Source organism: Rhinolophus ferrumequinum, chromosome 27 (assembly GCF_004115265.2).
Source record: "Rhinolophus ferrumequinum isolate MPI-CBG mRhiFer1 chromosome 27, mRhiFer1_v1.p, whole genome shotgun sequence".
In the NCBI taxonomy this organism is placed as follows: Eukaryota; Metazoa; Chordata; class Mammalia; order Chiroptera; family Rhinolophidae; genus Rhinolophus; species Rhinolophus ferrumequinum.
The window spans coordinates 7,207,822-7,222,944 of NC_046310.1; the positions used below are offsets into that span (position 1 = coordinate 7,207,822).

At 38.8% G+C, this 15,123-nt stretch overlaps 1 protein-coding gene across 1 annotated transcript; it reads left to right on the forward strand.

Moving 5' to 3' along the window:
• Window positions 1-12,753: 12,753 nt before the first annotated feature.
• Window positions 12,754-14,655, forward strand: LOC117018399 (dual specificity mitogen-activated protein kinase kinase 3). Its single transcript, XM_033099333.1, has one exon. It carries the CDS (start codon window positions 12,885-12,887, stop codon window positions 13,926-13,928), a length of 1,044 nt encoding a protein of 347 aa, XP_032955224.1. The 5' UTR covers window positions 12,754-12,884; the 3' UTR covers window positions 13,929-14,655.
• Window positions 14,656-15,123: the final 468 nt, after the last annotated feature.

Below are 15,123 nucleotides of genomic sequence, written 5' to 3' on the forward strand. Positions count from 1 at the left end.
CAAGTCATACTTATGCAATAATTGAGCAATACTGAAGTATCTGAGGGAAAATTGACAGACTTACTCTTCCCTCTTCATTGTCAATTGTTATTAATAATTTACTACAACATTCTATAATTATCTTTTGCTTAAACAAACATGGGAACATCTGCAAATGTTTCCAGTTCTTTCTATTACCATGGTTACCAATTAAGCTCTAATACTTTTCTCAAAACTACGAATTAATTCCCCCATTCTCTTCTTAAAAATGTTGAATGGCTCTCCACCTACCATAGGATAAAACTGATACTATCAGAATACAGAAAACTCATGGCTAAAAAAGATTTTCTTATCATCAGCTGCCTTTGTGAAGGTACTTTTGTGGATGCTTGTTTCATGAATTTTGGGTGAGAAAGCAGATACTAAGTGCTGGCTTCCATATATAGCAAATTTGAATTTTCAACTTTTAGAGAAGTGGAACATAATGGAAAAGTTTTACCACATAATGTGTTTAGACATGTGACAATAAACTATATGTGGTTTCTCTCATTAGCATAGATGTTACCAATGAAAGTAATCTGTGGCATGAGTTGCTAATATATATTTTTTAAATATTTTCATCCAGATTAATTTAATATGATTTCAAGTCAAATGTCTTCTATTATTTTAGTATATGTGACTGATTATATTAGACTTTGCTGTCTTCACCTTTATTTGTTCAAGAGAAGCTAACAAAAGTAATTGAAGCATTTTCAGATAAAAATTTCTCATTCAGGTGAGCTGTGCACTTGCTCTTTTGAACTCATAAAAGGTGACAGGTCATCATGCTTTATTTGTCTATTTTTCACTCTAAAGTTGACATTTTATATAGACGATGGCAGTCAAAATAAGATGATTGCCATCTATGTCAACTTGGATGGCCTAGTCTTCAAAAAACAGAGTGCATTCTTTCTGTGTGTATTGTTAAACTGTGCACATCTTAGAGCTTCCAATACATTATGATAGTTTTCAACCAACTAATTTTAAAAAGGAAGAAGAACACATTTTAGATTTGGTTGAAGAATAAAAACTGCTATTGTTACTTGGTCAGCAATTTTTTGAGTAGTTTTCAAATATCAACATTAAAACAATCAAGAAATCCAAAACTTTCTGATTATATCCCCACTCTACATATTCCTTCCTTATTTCTAAGATAATCATTGTGCACTAGAATGATTCTGCAATCACATGTAAACTCTAGTTGTTTTGTAAGAAAGAAAGAAACTCAGAAAGTGTTCGCTTTTTTCTTCAGTTACTAAATATCACGTTTAAATATATTATTTTAAATCCTGTTTTAAAATAATTAGAAAATATATTTGATTACTTTTCATAGTCACATAATTTTTTAAAGTGCTGGCATTTTCATATTCTTAAAAAAAAAAATCACAGGAGATGTTGATTCCCCGGGAATAAAAGGAAACATTAACCAAAAGTACAAAATTCATAGAATGTACATTTTTCCTTAAGCCCGTGTCTTTTGAAGACCGTGGCTTGAAGAAGTAACCAAAAGAACCAGTTTTCTTTCTCAGTTGAGCTCAGAGCCTACAGCAAATTTCTCCCCCCAAATCCCCATCCTGTCCTTTTCCTGGTCAAAATCACTCCCAGTGGAATCTTCACAATACTGAACATAGAAACTTAGCCACAATGTACAGCACAAAGAATGTTATTAATATTAAAATACTTGCATGCTTTCATTCAAATATTTAGAAGCAGAAAACTCAGTGAAATTGTGATATTGTAAAGATGGGTACTTATGCTGTGGCCCCAATCCAGGATCAATGACCCCCTGGTCTGCATGTTGCTAAAACCATGCATGTACCAGGAGCATACAGAAAGATTTCTCACATACAGAGGGAAGCTACTTGAGGAGGGCTGGCTGGCTCCAGAGCTGCTCTGAAAATGGTCTGAGAAAGGGAGTAGCTGCTGACTTGGGGGAAAGGAAGCTATATCGTCGATGGGAAGTGGGTGTAGGCTGAAGGTTCCTATTTGCTGGCTGGCATTTACATGGTTCTTAGGTCCTGCTGGAGCCAAAGGGGGAAATGCAAGGATTTTGTTACCAGATGTGGGAGAAGATGGGAAGAGGAAAAGGGTGTGCTTAAAAACTGTCTAGAGTCAACCATCAAAAATGGAGTCAAGTGTTTATTAAAATGTCTGGTAGTATGAAATCATGAAGAAGTCACTGAAAATTTCTGAGATAAGATTTTTAGATGCCTGCGATCTGTAGGAATATCTATCTACCGGTCTATCTCATTTTTCCAGCTACCTGTATTTTTAAATAAAGAGAGTGCTCAGTAATTGCTTAGCAATGAGGTACACAGTACTGCATCAAACATTTTGCAAAACATAAAATGTTTATTTTTTAACATGAAAGCACTGTTTAGAAAACACTGTTCTATTCTGAACCTTTCATCACATTATTTCAGTTTCTCAGCTTAATCGAATAAATTAAAATAAACTATCTATATGAAAAAGTCTATGGACTTACCAATCACACAACAAATAACCTAACACTTATAGCCAATGAGTATATATAAATCTTGTAGGTCTTTCTATTAAAAGAATATCAAAAGTAGTTTCTGTGGTGGGGTTATTATATTACAGAAATATTCCTTTGTAGCTAAATTCTTTCAGAATGTGGATTCCACAGCAAGGCTTCAGAAATTGACTCAAAATTAAGAAGCCAAATAACGCCTTTCACTCACATGCATTTTTGCATTTGAAGGTATTAAGGTAACAGGCAAAAGGTGAGAACACTATTTGGTATATAAACATCCAGCCAGAGTACTGAAGTTTAGCCAGACCAAAGATAAATAGACACAAATTGTTCTTTAAAAATATTATGTGAAGATTATAATTCTAAATATGGGGGGGAATCAAAGAGATTTCTTTTAAAGAATAAAGTAAGTTATAGCTGGCACTGAAGAAAAGGCTTACCACCTACTTAGGAAAAGAAGTTTTAGCTGCAGGTGAGTGAGTAAACAAGCCCTAAAAAGCTTTCAGAGGAATAAAACATCAAGGAGTAGAAATGGGGGGACAGTCTCCCAGGGAACAAAGAAGGTAATCATTTCTATAACTCTGCAGGGATGGCTGGTGACTGTGAGTGCGAACATAGCTTCCCGGGAAACATTAGGCTTTCTCCTCAGCTTTTTATTTTACAGGTACAATGAACGTTTAGGTGACTGCTCTGGCCAGTGTTTGTCTGTTTGTTTAATAATGATGGTGGGATACTTCCTTTTCTAAACAGGACAACCCTGGGTGTCCATATTATTTTATAGATAATTTTTAGGGGTACATCACAGCAGCAAATAGGCAATAACATATCAATATCTGAGTCCCATTTTGGAAAAGAACACATGTATCTACTGAGCAATATAGAGACCACTGATCTTCTGAGTTACGAAAGACGTCTATTTTAACCTGACATGAGAAGAATAAATTCAAGGAAAAAGTAAGTAAATTACAGGTTTAAATAAACCGAAGGAGAATAGATGACAAAAAGAATCAGTGCATGGTACCATAGAAAAATCACGGGCTTTGAAGTCACACGTATCTACGTTCAAATTTTAGTTAGAAACGTAACCACACATAACCGTGTAAAATGCACATCACGTGTCTGGGTCTGCACCTAATTCTGCAGATTTCCACAATTCTCCCACTGATTAGATAATGGAAGAAGGACAACAAATGTGAATCAAACGACAATGATCTGAAGCTAGTTATTAATTATTATAAAAAGTCACATTGGAGTACTCAACTCAAATGATTTTTATCCAAAGCAACAGGTGTTATTTCCTCAATTTCCTATCACAATGGCCTCTGGGAAATTGTAGATAAAACGAACAGATTTAATCAGAATTTTATGTGTTTTGTACAAGCCAGGATAGAAAATATGGGTGTACTACCTGAGGGAGCACCGCACACATTCTGGTCTGACTTCTCACTTCTACCTTTGTGAATACAGACTTGGATTTCGTGACTTGTGAACTGAACATCTTCAGTGAAAGTCTCGATTTCAGATCATTATAATCTATGTTGTACGTACCAGTCAACTGTAGGCTTTCATATGACCTTCAAAAGATTACGCCCCTTGTTGCCATTTTGACAGAATGAGACATTAACTACATCGGAAAACATTAGTGACAATATAATCTTTATATTTCTGTTCCAGTTACTCAACTCAGGCTTAAGGATTTGGCTGTGTTATATGTTTCTGTTACCGCAAATATTTTCAAATTTAAATGAAATATTTTTTTTTAATACAACAAAGGAAAGATGTCCCTCGAGAATTCTTGCTTACATGAAAAAGGAAAGAGAGAGAGATGCTGATGAGGCAACCCGATACTTTTGCATGACAGGTGTTCTTCCATCATCTCTATATCAAGGTACCTAGACTCATACAAAACGTCTTTGATACTGGCCATTCTGTACTTGGATCCAACTATATTGGCTTGACCTGAAGCCCTCAGATGTATCTCTTACCAAAAGCCCTGAAAGTTTATAGAACAGGAATCATTCCGGCTCAGGGTGGTTTTAGGACTACATATTTTGGTTCCTGACATTAATGAGGCGGATGATTAGTTCGTGGAAGCTTCACACTGGATGGTAGGTGATAACAGAGCATTTAGGGAGAGGTGCTGAGTTATAAGGAAAGTTTACTTGACTCGTGGCCAAGACTTTTACCAAAGAACATGTTTTTACACTGAGATTTCACATCTGGTATAAATTAGGAGAGCAAGCTAAAGAAAGCAGAAGTCCTTGCATCCTATTTATAATTTTTGGCCATCCTTTTATTTGTCTTGTTTTCAATGCTGTATTTTCCTGGATCACTGAATCACTGACCCAGAACCGTGGCAACGATTGCATGTTATATACAGGTAACTATGTCACACTCCATGTGACGTCAGTTTCCTGTGCTCAGATGTTATCGGTGAGGACAGCAGTTTTCCAATTGGATGTCTTGGTTTCAGAGAGAGGTACAATCTGAAGCTTTATTTCCATGAATATGACACACGCTACCGTGGCCATTGTATCTGTTTTTGTGTGTCGGTAGATTTGCTTTCCCCCTTCTGTGTTGAACACTTTATGCCACAAACTAAACTCCCTCCAGCACGAGCTTATTTTAGATGAATAGGTCAAACTGAGTATGGAAGCCGGAACAATGAATTTCCTTATCATCAGTAGCACAGAAGACCACAAATCCGTCTAAAAAACAGGTGCTTAGGGATACGCTGTGAGCATCTTCCACAGCCTTAAAACAGTGTTTTTTAAATCAGGGCAAAGAGTGAAATTTAAATGAGAACCTTATGTGTTACACTGAAATGTGTGTATTTTCAAGTAAATTATTCATTGAACCTTAGTTTCCATAACTCCTGGGGAAAAAAAAGGGGGGATCCAACTCAGTGAAACATCAAGTATTTTCTTGCTTTCATTTAACAGGAAATCAAAGGAACAAAAAATACGGGGCGGGGTTTTAATCTTCTTATAAAAAAAAATTATGAATATAATCATTGCTGGATTATTTGTCTTTGATAAATGATCTTTTCCAAGCATGTCTTATATTGTTAAAGGCTTCGCTTACTCTTTATTTCAGTAGATTTTAATTCACAGATCAATGGTAGCTTCTTTAGCAATATATGCAAATATGTGTATATAGGCATTTCTAAACTGATATTATGTATCTATCAATGTAAAATCTGTCAAATGCAGAAGCGTTCCCTAAGATTTAATAGGAGTATGTGCTTATATTTTACACTTCAAGTGAGCTATACTATGCAAATAATATTGAAGATACACATAGATTTACATTTGTTTTTAAATGATCTTCAGTTATGCCTGTGCCCCTTAAACATAATTCTTAAAAAAAACATAAAACATTCTTTTAAACACAATGTGCTAAATTACCTTCATTTTTTAGGGAAGTTGTTTGATGAAAGAACTTTATAATGTTTGATTATTTTTTGTCTTTTGCTGAGAGTAAATCTAATAGCAATTTTTGTAAAATTGTTTCAGGTAAATTATCAAGTCAAAAAATCTGGACATTATGTTTAAATAAACAGACACTTTTAAGTCACATTTAAAGAATACATATGCTATCATGCCTGTCATCCAGTAGTTTGCAAACCTTTCGAAGGAAAAACAAACCTAACAACATTGTAAGAATCAAAGAACAGTAGAAGATCATGCAATCAATGACGAGAAAACAGGGATGTTAGGGAAACTCCAGAGCTGGAAATGCAACAACAGGAGGCTAATTTTAATGTAATCTCTGTGATTAGATGGCTAATCACAACCACCATGGTCCTTTGTTTTCATATTTAAATTAGAGAAGATGGGACAAGGATTCTGCAGCTACTTGGATACCTAAAATTTTGATTTGAGAAGTGAAAAGAAACATTATGATTTGAAGTTGTCAAGAAAGATTTCATCAAAAAGGTATGACTTCAGAAACCCGATTAGTTATCTTTCAGTTACTTAAGTAAAGAGGAGGAAAGAAGCATTTCTCATGGGGATGGATGAGCAGAGTAGGAAATAAGTAACAAGGGAATAGTGGATGGGAAGGGGACATGGAAAAAAAAAAAGTGCGTACATTCCAGGTAGCAAGTGTTAAGTGTTAAGAGATGGATATACTGACAAGCTTTGACTTTTAAGATGGGAAGCCTGGACTACACTTGGTATCAAATAAAAAGCCATGGAGCTGGCCGGAGCCTGCAAATGGCCCAGTGAAATCTGCCTTTCTGACCCACAATTCAGGATGAACTGGAAGAAAGAATGCCCATCAGGAGGTCACTGCATCATCCAAGTAGTAAGGGATGCAAGCTAAGAGCATTGGCAGTCATAAGCAAAGAACAGGATAGATTTGGCGGTCACGTCAAAGAAAAAAAATGACAAAATTTGGAGATGCTAAAACTTATTGAAGGGCGCTATAGAAATGACAGTCTATGTTCATAGCTCTTTGACCTCCATCTAATTCTAGAGGTTATTACTGCCTTGAATTCTACAATAGTTGTATCTAGCCATTGCTTTTTTAATTCTCACATTTGAGAACCATGTGATTAAATAAGTCATCTTTGCATTTAGCATCATTCTGTGCCTGGCAAGCTGCTGCTGAGGCCAAACTGAGATACGGGAGCTCACTGGAGCGAGATCTCTGTGTATCTGATATGACCCATGGATTACTAATTGAGTTCCCTTGCATTCCTAACCTATTCGCACTTACATGAGTGAAGATTTTCCAGCACAGAATATGTGCTCAATAAATACTGACTGAATGACTGAGTGAATAAATGAACTTAATGTTTTAAGCCTTAGTTTCCTCATCCATTAATCGGCGGTAATAGTGACTGTATTTTAAAAGGTGAGATAATTAAACTAGATAGTCTAATAAGTACTTTACAAATGTTAGTTCTATCTCTAGATAAAAATGCAGACTGAAATTTCCTGTATGTTACTGCGTAAATATTTGATTGGTTAAATAGTTTCAACATATCTTTCAGAAATGCTCCCCGTGTATGTGTATTGCATTTTGGGGAACAGCTAGTGTTTAACTGCCCTATTTTATAAATAAGACACCGAGGCAAAGAAAAGTTAAAGAATCTGTCCAATGTCAAAATAGATTGGGAATGACAATGCTGCCGTTAATCCCTGTGGTCAGAATCTCCAGTGGACTGTCCACTGATGGCTATTAAACAGCATTTTACCACACATATATTTGTACATTTCTGCCACACGTTTTGGTGGTGCTAGAGCATGAATTATAATAAACGCACAGGGAGATGTCACAACTCTGATAACATCATCACTAGGGACTCAGACCTCTTACTTTTAGGAGTCTGGGAGCCCTCGCAGAGATTTAAATCTGGGAAGCTGACTTAGTTGCATTTGTGATAGTTCAGTCTGCAATATGTGTCAATCCGTGATATAAGGTGACCAGGGCTAGGCCCTAGAATGCCCGGTTCACCTCTGTAGCTGAGGTCTGCGTGAAGAGTAATACTGGGGGAAGGAGAGATGGAGGGAAGAAATGGGAATGAGGAGAGAGATACAGTGGGCTTCAACTATAAGTGTAGTGTTTTGTTTTGGTTCACTCTGTTGTAATTGCGGAAAAATGCTAAGATTTTACATTCGATTCAAGAGCATTTGATACCAAGGATGTGTTATATTTTATTTTCTATACAGACCTAGAATGTTGATGTGATTCATGATTAAATACAGAGATGATACGGTTTTGAACTCAGGCTGTGATAACGGGCATGTAGACAGAGAAAGGATTCTTTAATTGTTAGGAGCTCAACAAACGGAGTCAGGGACAAAAAAAAAAAAAAATAAGGATAATTCCTATGTTTCTAAAATGGATTTATAGGCCCATGATAATTAAAAAAGTGAAACAAAGATAATAGGGAGATGAGGTTTAGAGAGTGAACTATTATATATAAGGAAAAGGCATGCGTTATAAATCCAGGACCTAAAGAATCAGGCAAGACGTTGCAGCAACAGCAAAGATGGAACAGGTAACAACACACAGGAAGGGCAACATCTCACCCTCTGACAATGGAGGGTAGACGGCAGACAGGAGTATAATTATGAGGACGGCACTCCCTGCTATAATAAACCCCAAGGTAACAAGCAACCTCTCACATACCTCATCACTTTCATTTCACTCACTCATTCTTTCTAGCTGATTTTTTCTTTCTTTCTTTTTTTTTTTTTGCTTAGAAATTTTGTTTAAGTTTGGGTTTACTTGCTGCAGCCAGGGAGAACATGCAAGGGAAGAATGGGGCATCTCAGAAAGATGGTGATAGCGTGAGTTCCTCACCTGCATATGTATTTTGGAAGATTAAATTATTGTCAAAAACATGTCATATCCTCGACTTTTAACCTAATGTAACATCTTGCAGATTTGTGATTTGCTGAAATGTGACATTTCAGTCTGCCTTCTTCTCAGTCTATTGCATAATTGTCACCCTAATGCAATGACGTGGTTTAAGAGTAGATTATGACTAACAGAAAGTATATATTATGAAGTAATTTAATTTTTTTATGAACACAAGTATTGATGAAACCTGTTCTTTCAGTCAGAGCCTATTCTGTAAAAGAAAACCCACACCAGACATTTTAACAGAGGTGAAAAAGAAAAAAACAAAACAAAAATAGCAAACCAACATCCATTTTAGCCCTACTGGGAGCTGGCCACTATACGTCCCCAGTGGACATACACCATTGACAAGACATTGATACAAAATGACTGTAATTGAAAAAGACAAAAATGAGACCGCTCTGCCATCATGTCATAATGCCAGAATAAACAAAAACAAAACAAAAACACTGGGTAACAACAAAAAATGACCTCCATACCTTTCTCCCAGCGAACAAGAATGGCGGCTGCCTTTTCACCATTTGCAGCTTTATACTGGCTCTGTTCTGTGCACATCCTGAAAAAAAATTAATTAACTAATTAAATTACAAAATAAGACATTAAGGTAACCAATAACATAATTAACACGATTTCTCAATAGCACATATTTCAGAGCAAAGAAATCCCAGTTCTTTGTATTCTTCTCAAAACCACCTCACATCAACCAAAATCTATTAATGAACTCATCCTATCAACATCTTTCTGAGATGCCCTGTTCTTTCCTTGTGTGTTCTCCCTGGCTGCAGCAAGTAAACCCAAACTTTCACACACACACACACAAATAAATATAATAATAATAATAATGATAGTAATCGTAATAAAAATAAAAATAAAATAAAATAAAAAATATGCCCAACTTTGACTAAAGGAGTGTTCGTGGTGGTCAGAGCTTGGTGGGGATCAACTGAGAAAAGTTTAAAGGAGGATGATTGAAAGGAGAAAACGGGGGCCAATAAGACAACTTTGAAATGAGCAACAGAAAGCAGGGAACTGAAGAACAGACACGAGTTAATTTTTACAAAGCCAAGAACCTGGTGGGACAAAGAACAGTGAGATTTAAACACTCAGCAGGAACAGGAACCATGGAGGGAGGACCTACTTGGCGGAAGCTGGGTCCAAGGAAAGACTCAAGTACTGCTGGAGAATTGGCATAGCAGAGGGGACGAAGGGAGATGCCTTTCAGCTTCTTACGGTGTGAGGACAAGGTGAATACTCTCTGAAGGGAGATTACGTAACTTAAAATTGTTGCACTTTTTCAAAATGAGATCCAACATTCAATCATAAATGCCAAGAGAAAGGGCAATGAAAACAACACAGACAAAACAACATAATTCCATTATTATTATTATTTTCATATTCTTTGACATACATATTTGTAAAAAAATAAATAAACTCATTTGATACTTCAGTGTATTTTATCTGTAAAAAAATTAAAGTAAAATAAAATTGGTGACCAAAATATGAAAGTTATCACCATTGGATATAAACATAATTCTAATTAATATATTGAAGAGAAGAGATAAAATGGAAGGTTTTATTAGAAAATAGAAATGTGTATCAAATATTAACATAAAATGTTAATTCTAGAATTGAAAAACATGTCACTGCAATGTCGAATTCCATAGGACAGCTTAATGAGGTATTGAATACTGTTGAAATAGGATGAATAAACTTGGTGATAGGTTAGTAAGAAAACCTCTAGGGATGTACACAAAGCAAAATGGGTTCAAAGAACAGAAACCACTGTAAGAAATATGTGGACAAAGATAGTCAACACCTAACAAAAAATGATTTAAGTTTTAGACGTGAGTTATGAATAAATTTATACAAGAAATATATATTTATAGAAAATGTGTGCTTGTTACCTTAAACACATGGACATTTTACTATAGAAACAATCTAAAACTTGGAAACAGACAAAAAGATAACTGCATATCTTTTCAAATTTATCTTGAAGCATTTTCTAACAGGCCTGCCAAAGTATTATTTAACTTTCTAGAGAAGTATACCAACGTTTGATAAAATATTTACTAAATCCACAGACTTGAACCTGTGGATTTCTAACCAGATGGAAAATATTAGCTCCATGATTCCATTTTTATTGCCCTGGGGAATATTACCCATTTTTGGATCTACTAATAAACTGATTTCAGTATCCCTTTGCCTGAAAGACTATTAAAAACTTCACTTTTGAATTTTTTATTTGAGCCAGTTTAACTATCCTGTGGTCTCTCATTAAAAACAAAGAAATCATTGACCCCACCAAGTACATATTTGTATAAATGTAATTTTAATGTATAAATATTATATTTTGGCAACCCCAATATCTTCATTCCAAATTATAGCTGTTAGAAAATAATGTTTCTGTCATTAATTTTACGTTATAGACCAGAAGAAGGGTTATGGAACAAACGCATGCGTGCGCATCACACACATGAATTAAGACTGAATCCTAGAACTGCCTGCCATTAAAATTGCTTTAGTTCTTTCTAAAAAGGAGGATTGACTTTTCATCTGTGTTCCAAAATCTCTGATGTTAGCGTTCAATCTCTCTTTGATATCCACCCTCGACTTCCTAATTAATGGTAATTTCTCTCCTCTCCAACAAACTGAAAGGCCTGTCCATTTATCCACAGATTAGTCTAGTTATTGTGTTTTATTAGATCCGATTCCATTTAGCCTATATCCTCAAGCCCACACCCAAGATATTTAAATGTTAACAATTTCTAAAATGCAGCTATTTTTCTCTTTAACTCAATTCTTCAAGCTACTGGAGTACTATATGAAATCAAGAATATGTTTTGTGGAATGAAGGTGGAAAAAAATATATGAAAAGACTTGAGATACAGGGAGAAAAAAAGAAACCTTTCACTCCAAACCTTAGCAAGTGGAATTAATAATCTCACAGGGGAGCCCTAATTCTGTCAACATACACTGAAGTTTGTAGAAACCTCTAGAGAAGAGTTTAACCATACAAAAGAATAGAAATGGAAAGTCTTTGAGGAAAAGCACTGAGAGGAGAGAATAAATCATCTGAACAACGTGAAAGTGAGTTAATAAGAGAGAATATCCAACCAGAAGAATTGATATTTGGCTGAGGACTCAGGATGAGAGGGACGGAAAACCTGTGGTAACATGACTGGTACAAGGAAATCTTTATCAAAATTGGGCTTCCACATTTGAACACACACACACACACACACACACACACACGCACATACTCATCCATCAGAATATAAAGTGCTAATCAGGAGAGAAATGATTTATCTGAGTTAATAACAGGGAGTCGTGCCTCACAGAGGCGGTGTGACATCATAAACGCCAGGGGTAAAACAGATGCTAAAAGATGTATCAATATCCAACAAAGACCCACTTAGTCTTCGTGACATATTTGGTTATAAATTATATTAGAAAGAGAAACGCAACTGGTGACATCTGGAGGCCTGTCTGGCATCATCAGCTCTTGGTGCTGCTGTGAGTGGGCCTGCCACTCACAGACGAGCTGGGCTTTGCTCTTGTGAAACGTGACCATTTTCACAGATCACTGATATCACTGATATCAGACGAGATCGTGATAAACCAGGGAAATAACAAGACCGCTTCGTCAGAAGTGACTGCTGCTAATATATATATATATATATGTGTGTGTGTATATATACACATATATATGTGTGTGTGTGTATATATATATATATATATATATATATGTATATATGCATTAGCTTCACGCCATTTCTGCCCCATTTTCTATTATTGAGTCTTTCTATTATTAAAAGATTCAACCATACAATTGTTTGTGTGTTGGACGCGTCCTTGTCGCTGCTGCCACTACTCCACCCGCTTCTGCTCCTCCGCCTCGCCCGGGCCCCCTGCCCGCAGCCATGAGCGCTCTCCGCCCGGGTCGAGCCCGCTGCCCTCTAGCTTAGTCTCCGCCGTCGACCCCGGACCCGCCTGCACCATGGAGTCGCCCGCCTCGAGCCAGCCTGCCGGCATACCCCAGTCCAAAGGAAAATCCAAGAAGAAGAAGGATTTACGGATCTCCTGCATGTCCAAGCCACCCGTGCCCAACCCCACCCCGCCCCGGAACCTGGACTCCCGGACCTTCATCACCATTGGAGACAGGAACTTTGAGGTAGAGGCTGATGACCTAGTGACCATCTCAGAGCTGGGGCGTGGAGCCTATGGGGTGGTGGAGAAGGTGCGGCATGCCCAGAGTGGCACCATCATGGCTGTTAAGCGGATCCGGGCCACCGTGAACTCACAGGAGCAGAAGCGTCTGCTCATGGACTTGGATGTCAACATGCGAACAGTTGACTGCTTCTACACCGTCACCTTCTATGGGGCCCTCTTCAGAGAGGGAGATGTGTGGATCTGCATGGAGCTTATGGACACATCCCTGGACAAGTTCTACCGGAAGGTGCTTGAGAAAAACATGACGATTCCAGAAGACATTCTGGGGGAGATTGCTGTGTCTATCGTGAGGGCGCTGGAGCACCTGCACAGCAAGCTGTCCGTGATCCACAGAGATGTGAAGCCATCTAATGTCCTCATCAACAAGGAGGGCCACGTGAAGATGTGTGACTTCGGGATCAGCGGCTACTTGGTGGATTCTGTGGCCAAGACGATGGATGCTGGCTGCAAGCCCTACATGGCCCCTGAGAGAATCAACCCGGAGCTGAACCAGAAGGGCTACAATGTCAAGTCTGACGTCTGGAGCCTTGGCATCACCATGATCGAGATGGCCATTCTACGGTTTCCTTATGAGTCCTGGGGGACCCCGTTCCAGCAGCTGAAGCAGGTGGTGGAGGAGCCGTCCCCCCAGCTCCCAGCTGACCGTTTCTCTCCTGAGTTTGTGGACTTCACTGCACAGTGCCTGAGGAAGAACCCTGCAGAGCGCATGAGCTACTTGGAGCTGATGGAGCACCCTTTCTTCACATTGCACAAAACAAAGAAGACGGACATCACTGCTTTTGTGAAGGAGATCCTGGGAGAGGACTCATAGGGGGCAGGGCTTTGGACCCCACTCTAGCCCTCTAGCACCCCTCTGCTAGGGCAGTGCTTGCCCACACCCATAAGCTACTGCCACACTGGCCTTGGGCATTCCAGGAGGAATCGAAGGGGCTGCTCCCAAGTGCCAAAGAACCAGACTGTCGGGGCCCCCTGCCAGGCCCACTTGGGGCCCACCAATGCCTCTGTCATGCTACTCCAAGGACCCCAAGTCTCCATCCTCGGAGGCCCTGAACTTGGAGGGGCCTGGATGCCCCTGCCAGATGCTGCTGCCCCTCACAGAGAAGGCAGCTGGTGCCTGTGCACAGGCCACTGCCTTGGCCCAGCCCTGGATGCCACCCAAGTTGTATATTTTTTTATCTCTCAACTGAATGGACTTTGCACACTTTGATCCAGGGTGGCCACACCTCTGTCCTGGCATCGGTAGGGGGGACACAGGGATGAGCCACATGAATCCCCCTGAGCCTACTATGAGGGAGATGCCAGAGCCGTCCAGGCCTTCAGCCAGGCAAACGGCCTCTAAGGGGCACCAAAGACACCTAGCCTCTGCCTGCCACCTCTAGGGGTGGTGGTTCACTTTTTAAAAAAAATGTTTCCTCCTCTTTTTTTGGTTTCTTTTGCTTTGTGGGTTTGGCTGGTTTTTCTTGCATGGTTTGGAGTTGGTAACTTTTCTGCCACCCCCTAGGGGACCAGCAGGCTGAGACCCACCCTCTCTGCTCAGGCTAGGGGCTCAGAGCTCTTTTTTATAAAACAGAAAAGGGGGACCTGTAGTGGGCGGGTGCCTGTAAGGCACCATCACATGACTGAGAAGCATGAGATAGAGGAAGTTACTTGGGTCTTTAGGTAACACCCACATTCTGTAGGGTATGTCCAGATGGCTTAAGACCATCAGTCTGAGGCAACCCTGCTTATGTTAATGCCCCTCCACCCAGCACAAAAATGTATATAACCCATGATTGAGCTGCAATAAAGAGAGACTTGATCAGAACTCCTGTCTTGTCTCCGGTCTTTGTGTCTCCCATTTTCCTCCCTTCTAGGTACTTCAGGGTCCCTCGTGTAGTGTCCTGCGGGTCGGGACAGTGTGTCCTGACGACATCCAAATCAGAGCAAAACTGTACTTCTTTGGAGACTCCCCAAAATCACCTAACACAAGTCCACATCCTAAAATACCTTTTTCTAGCCTCCTTTCA

Excerpts from the sequence above, each read along its gene's own strand:
- LOC117018399 (XM_033099333.1), top strand. The coding sequence starts at position 12,885 with ATGGAGTCGCCCGCCTCGAGCCAGCCTGCCGGCATACCCCAGTCCAAA.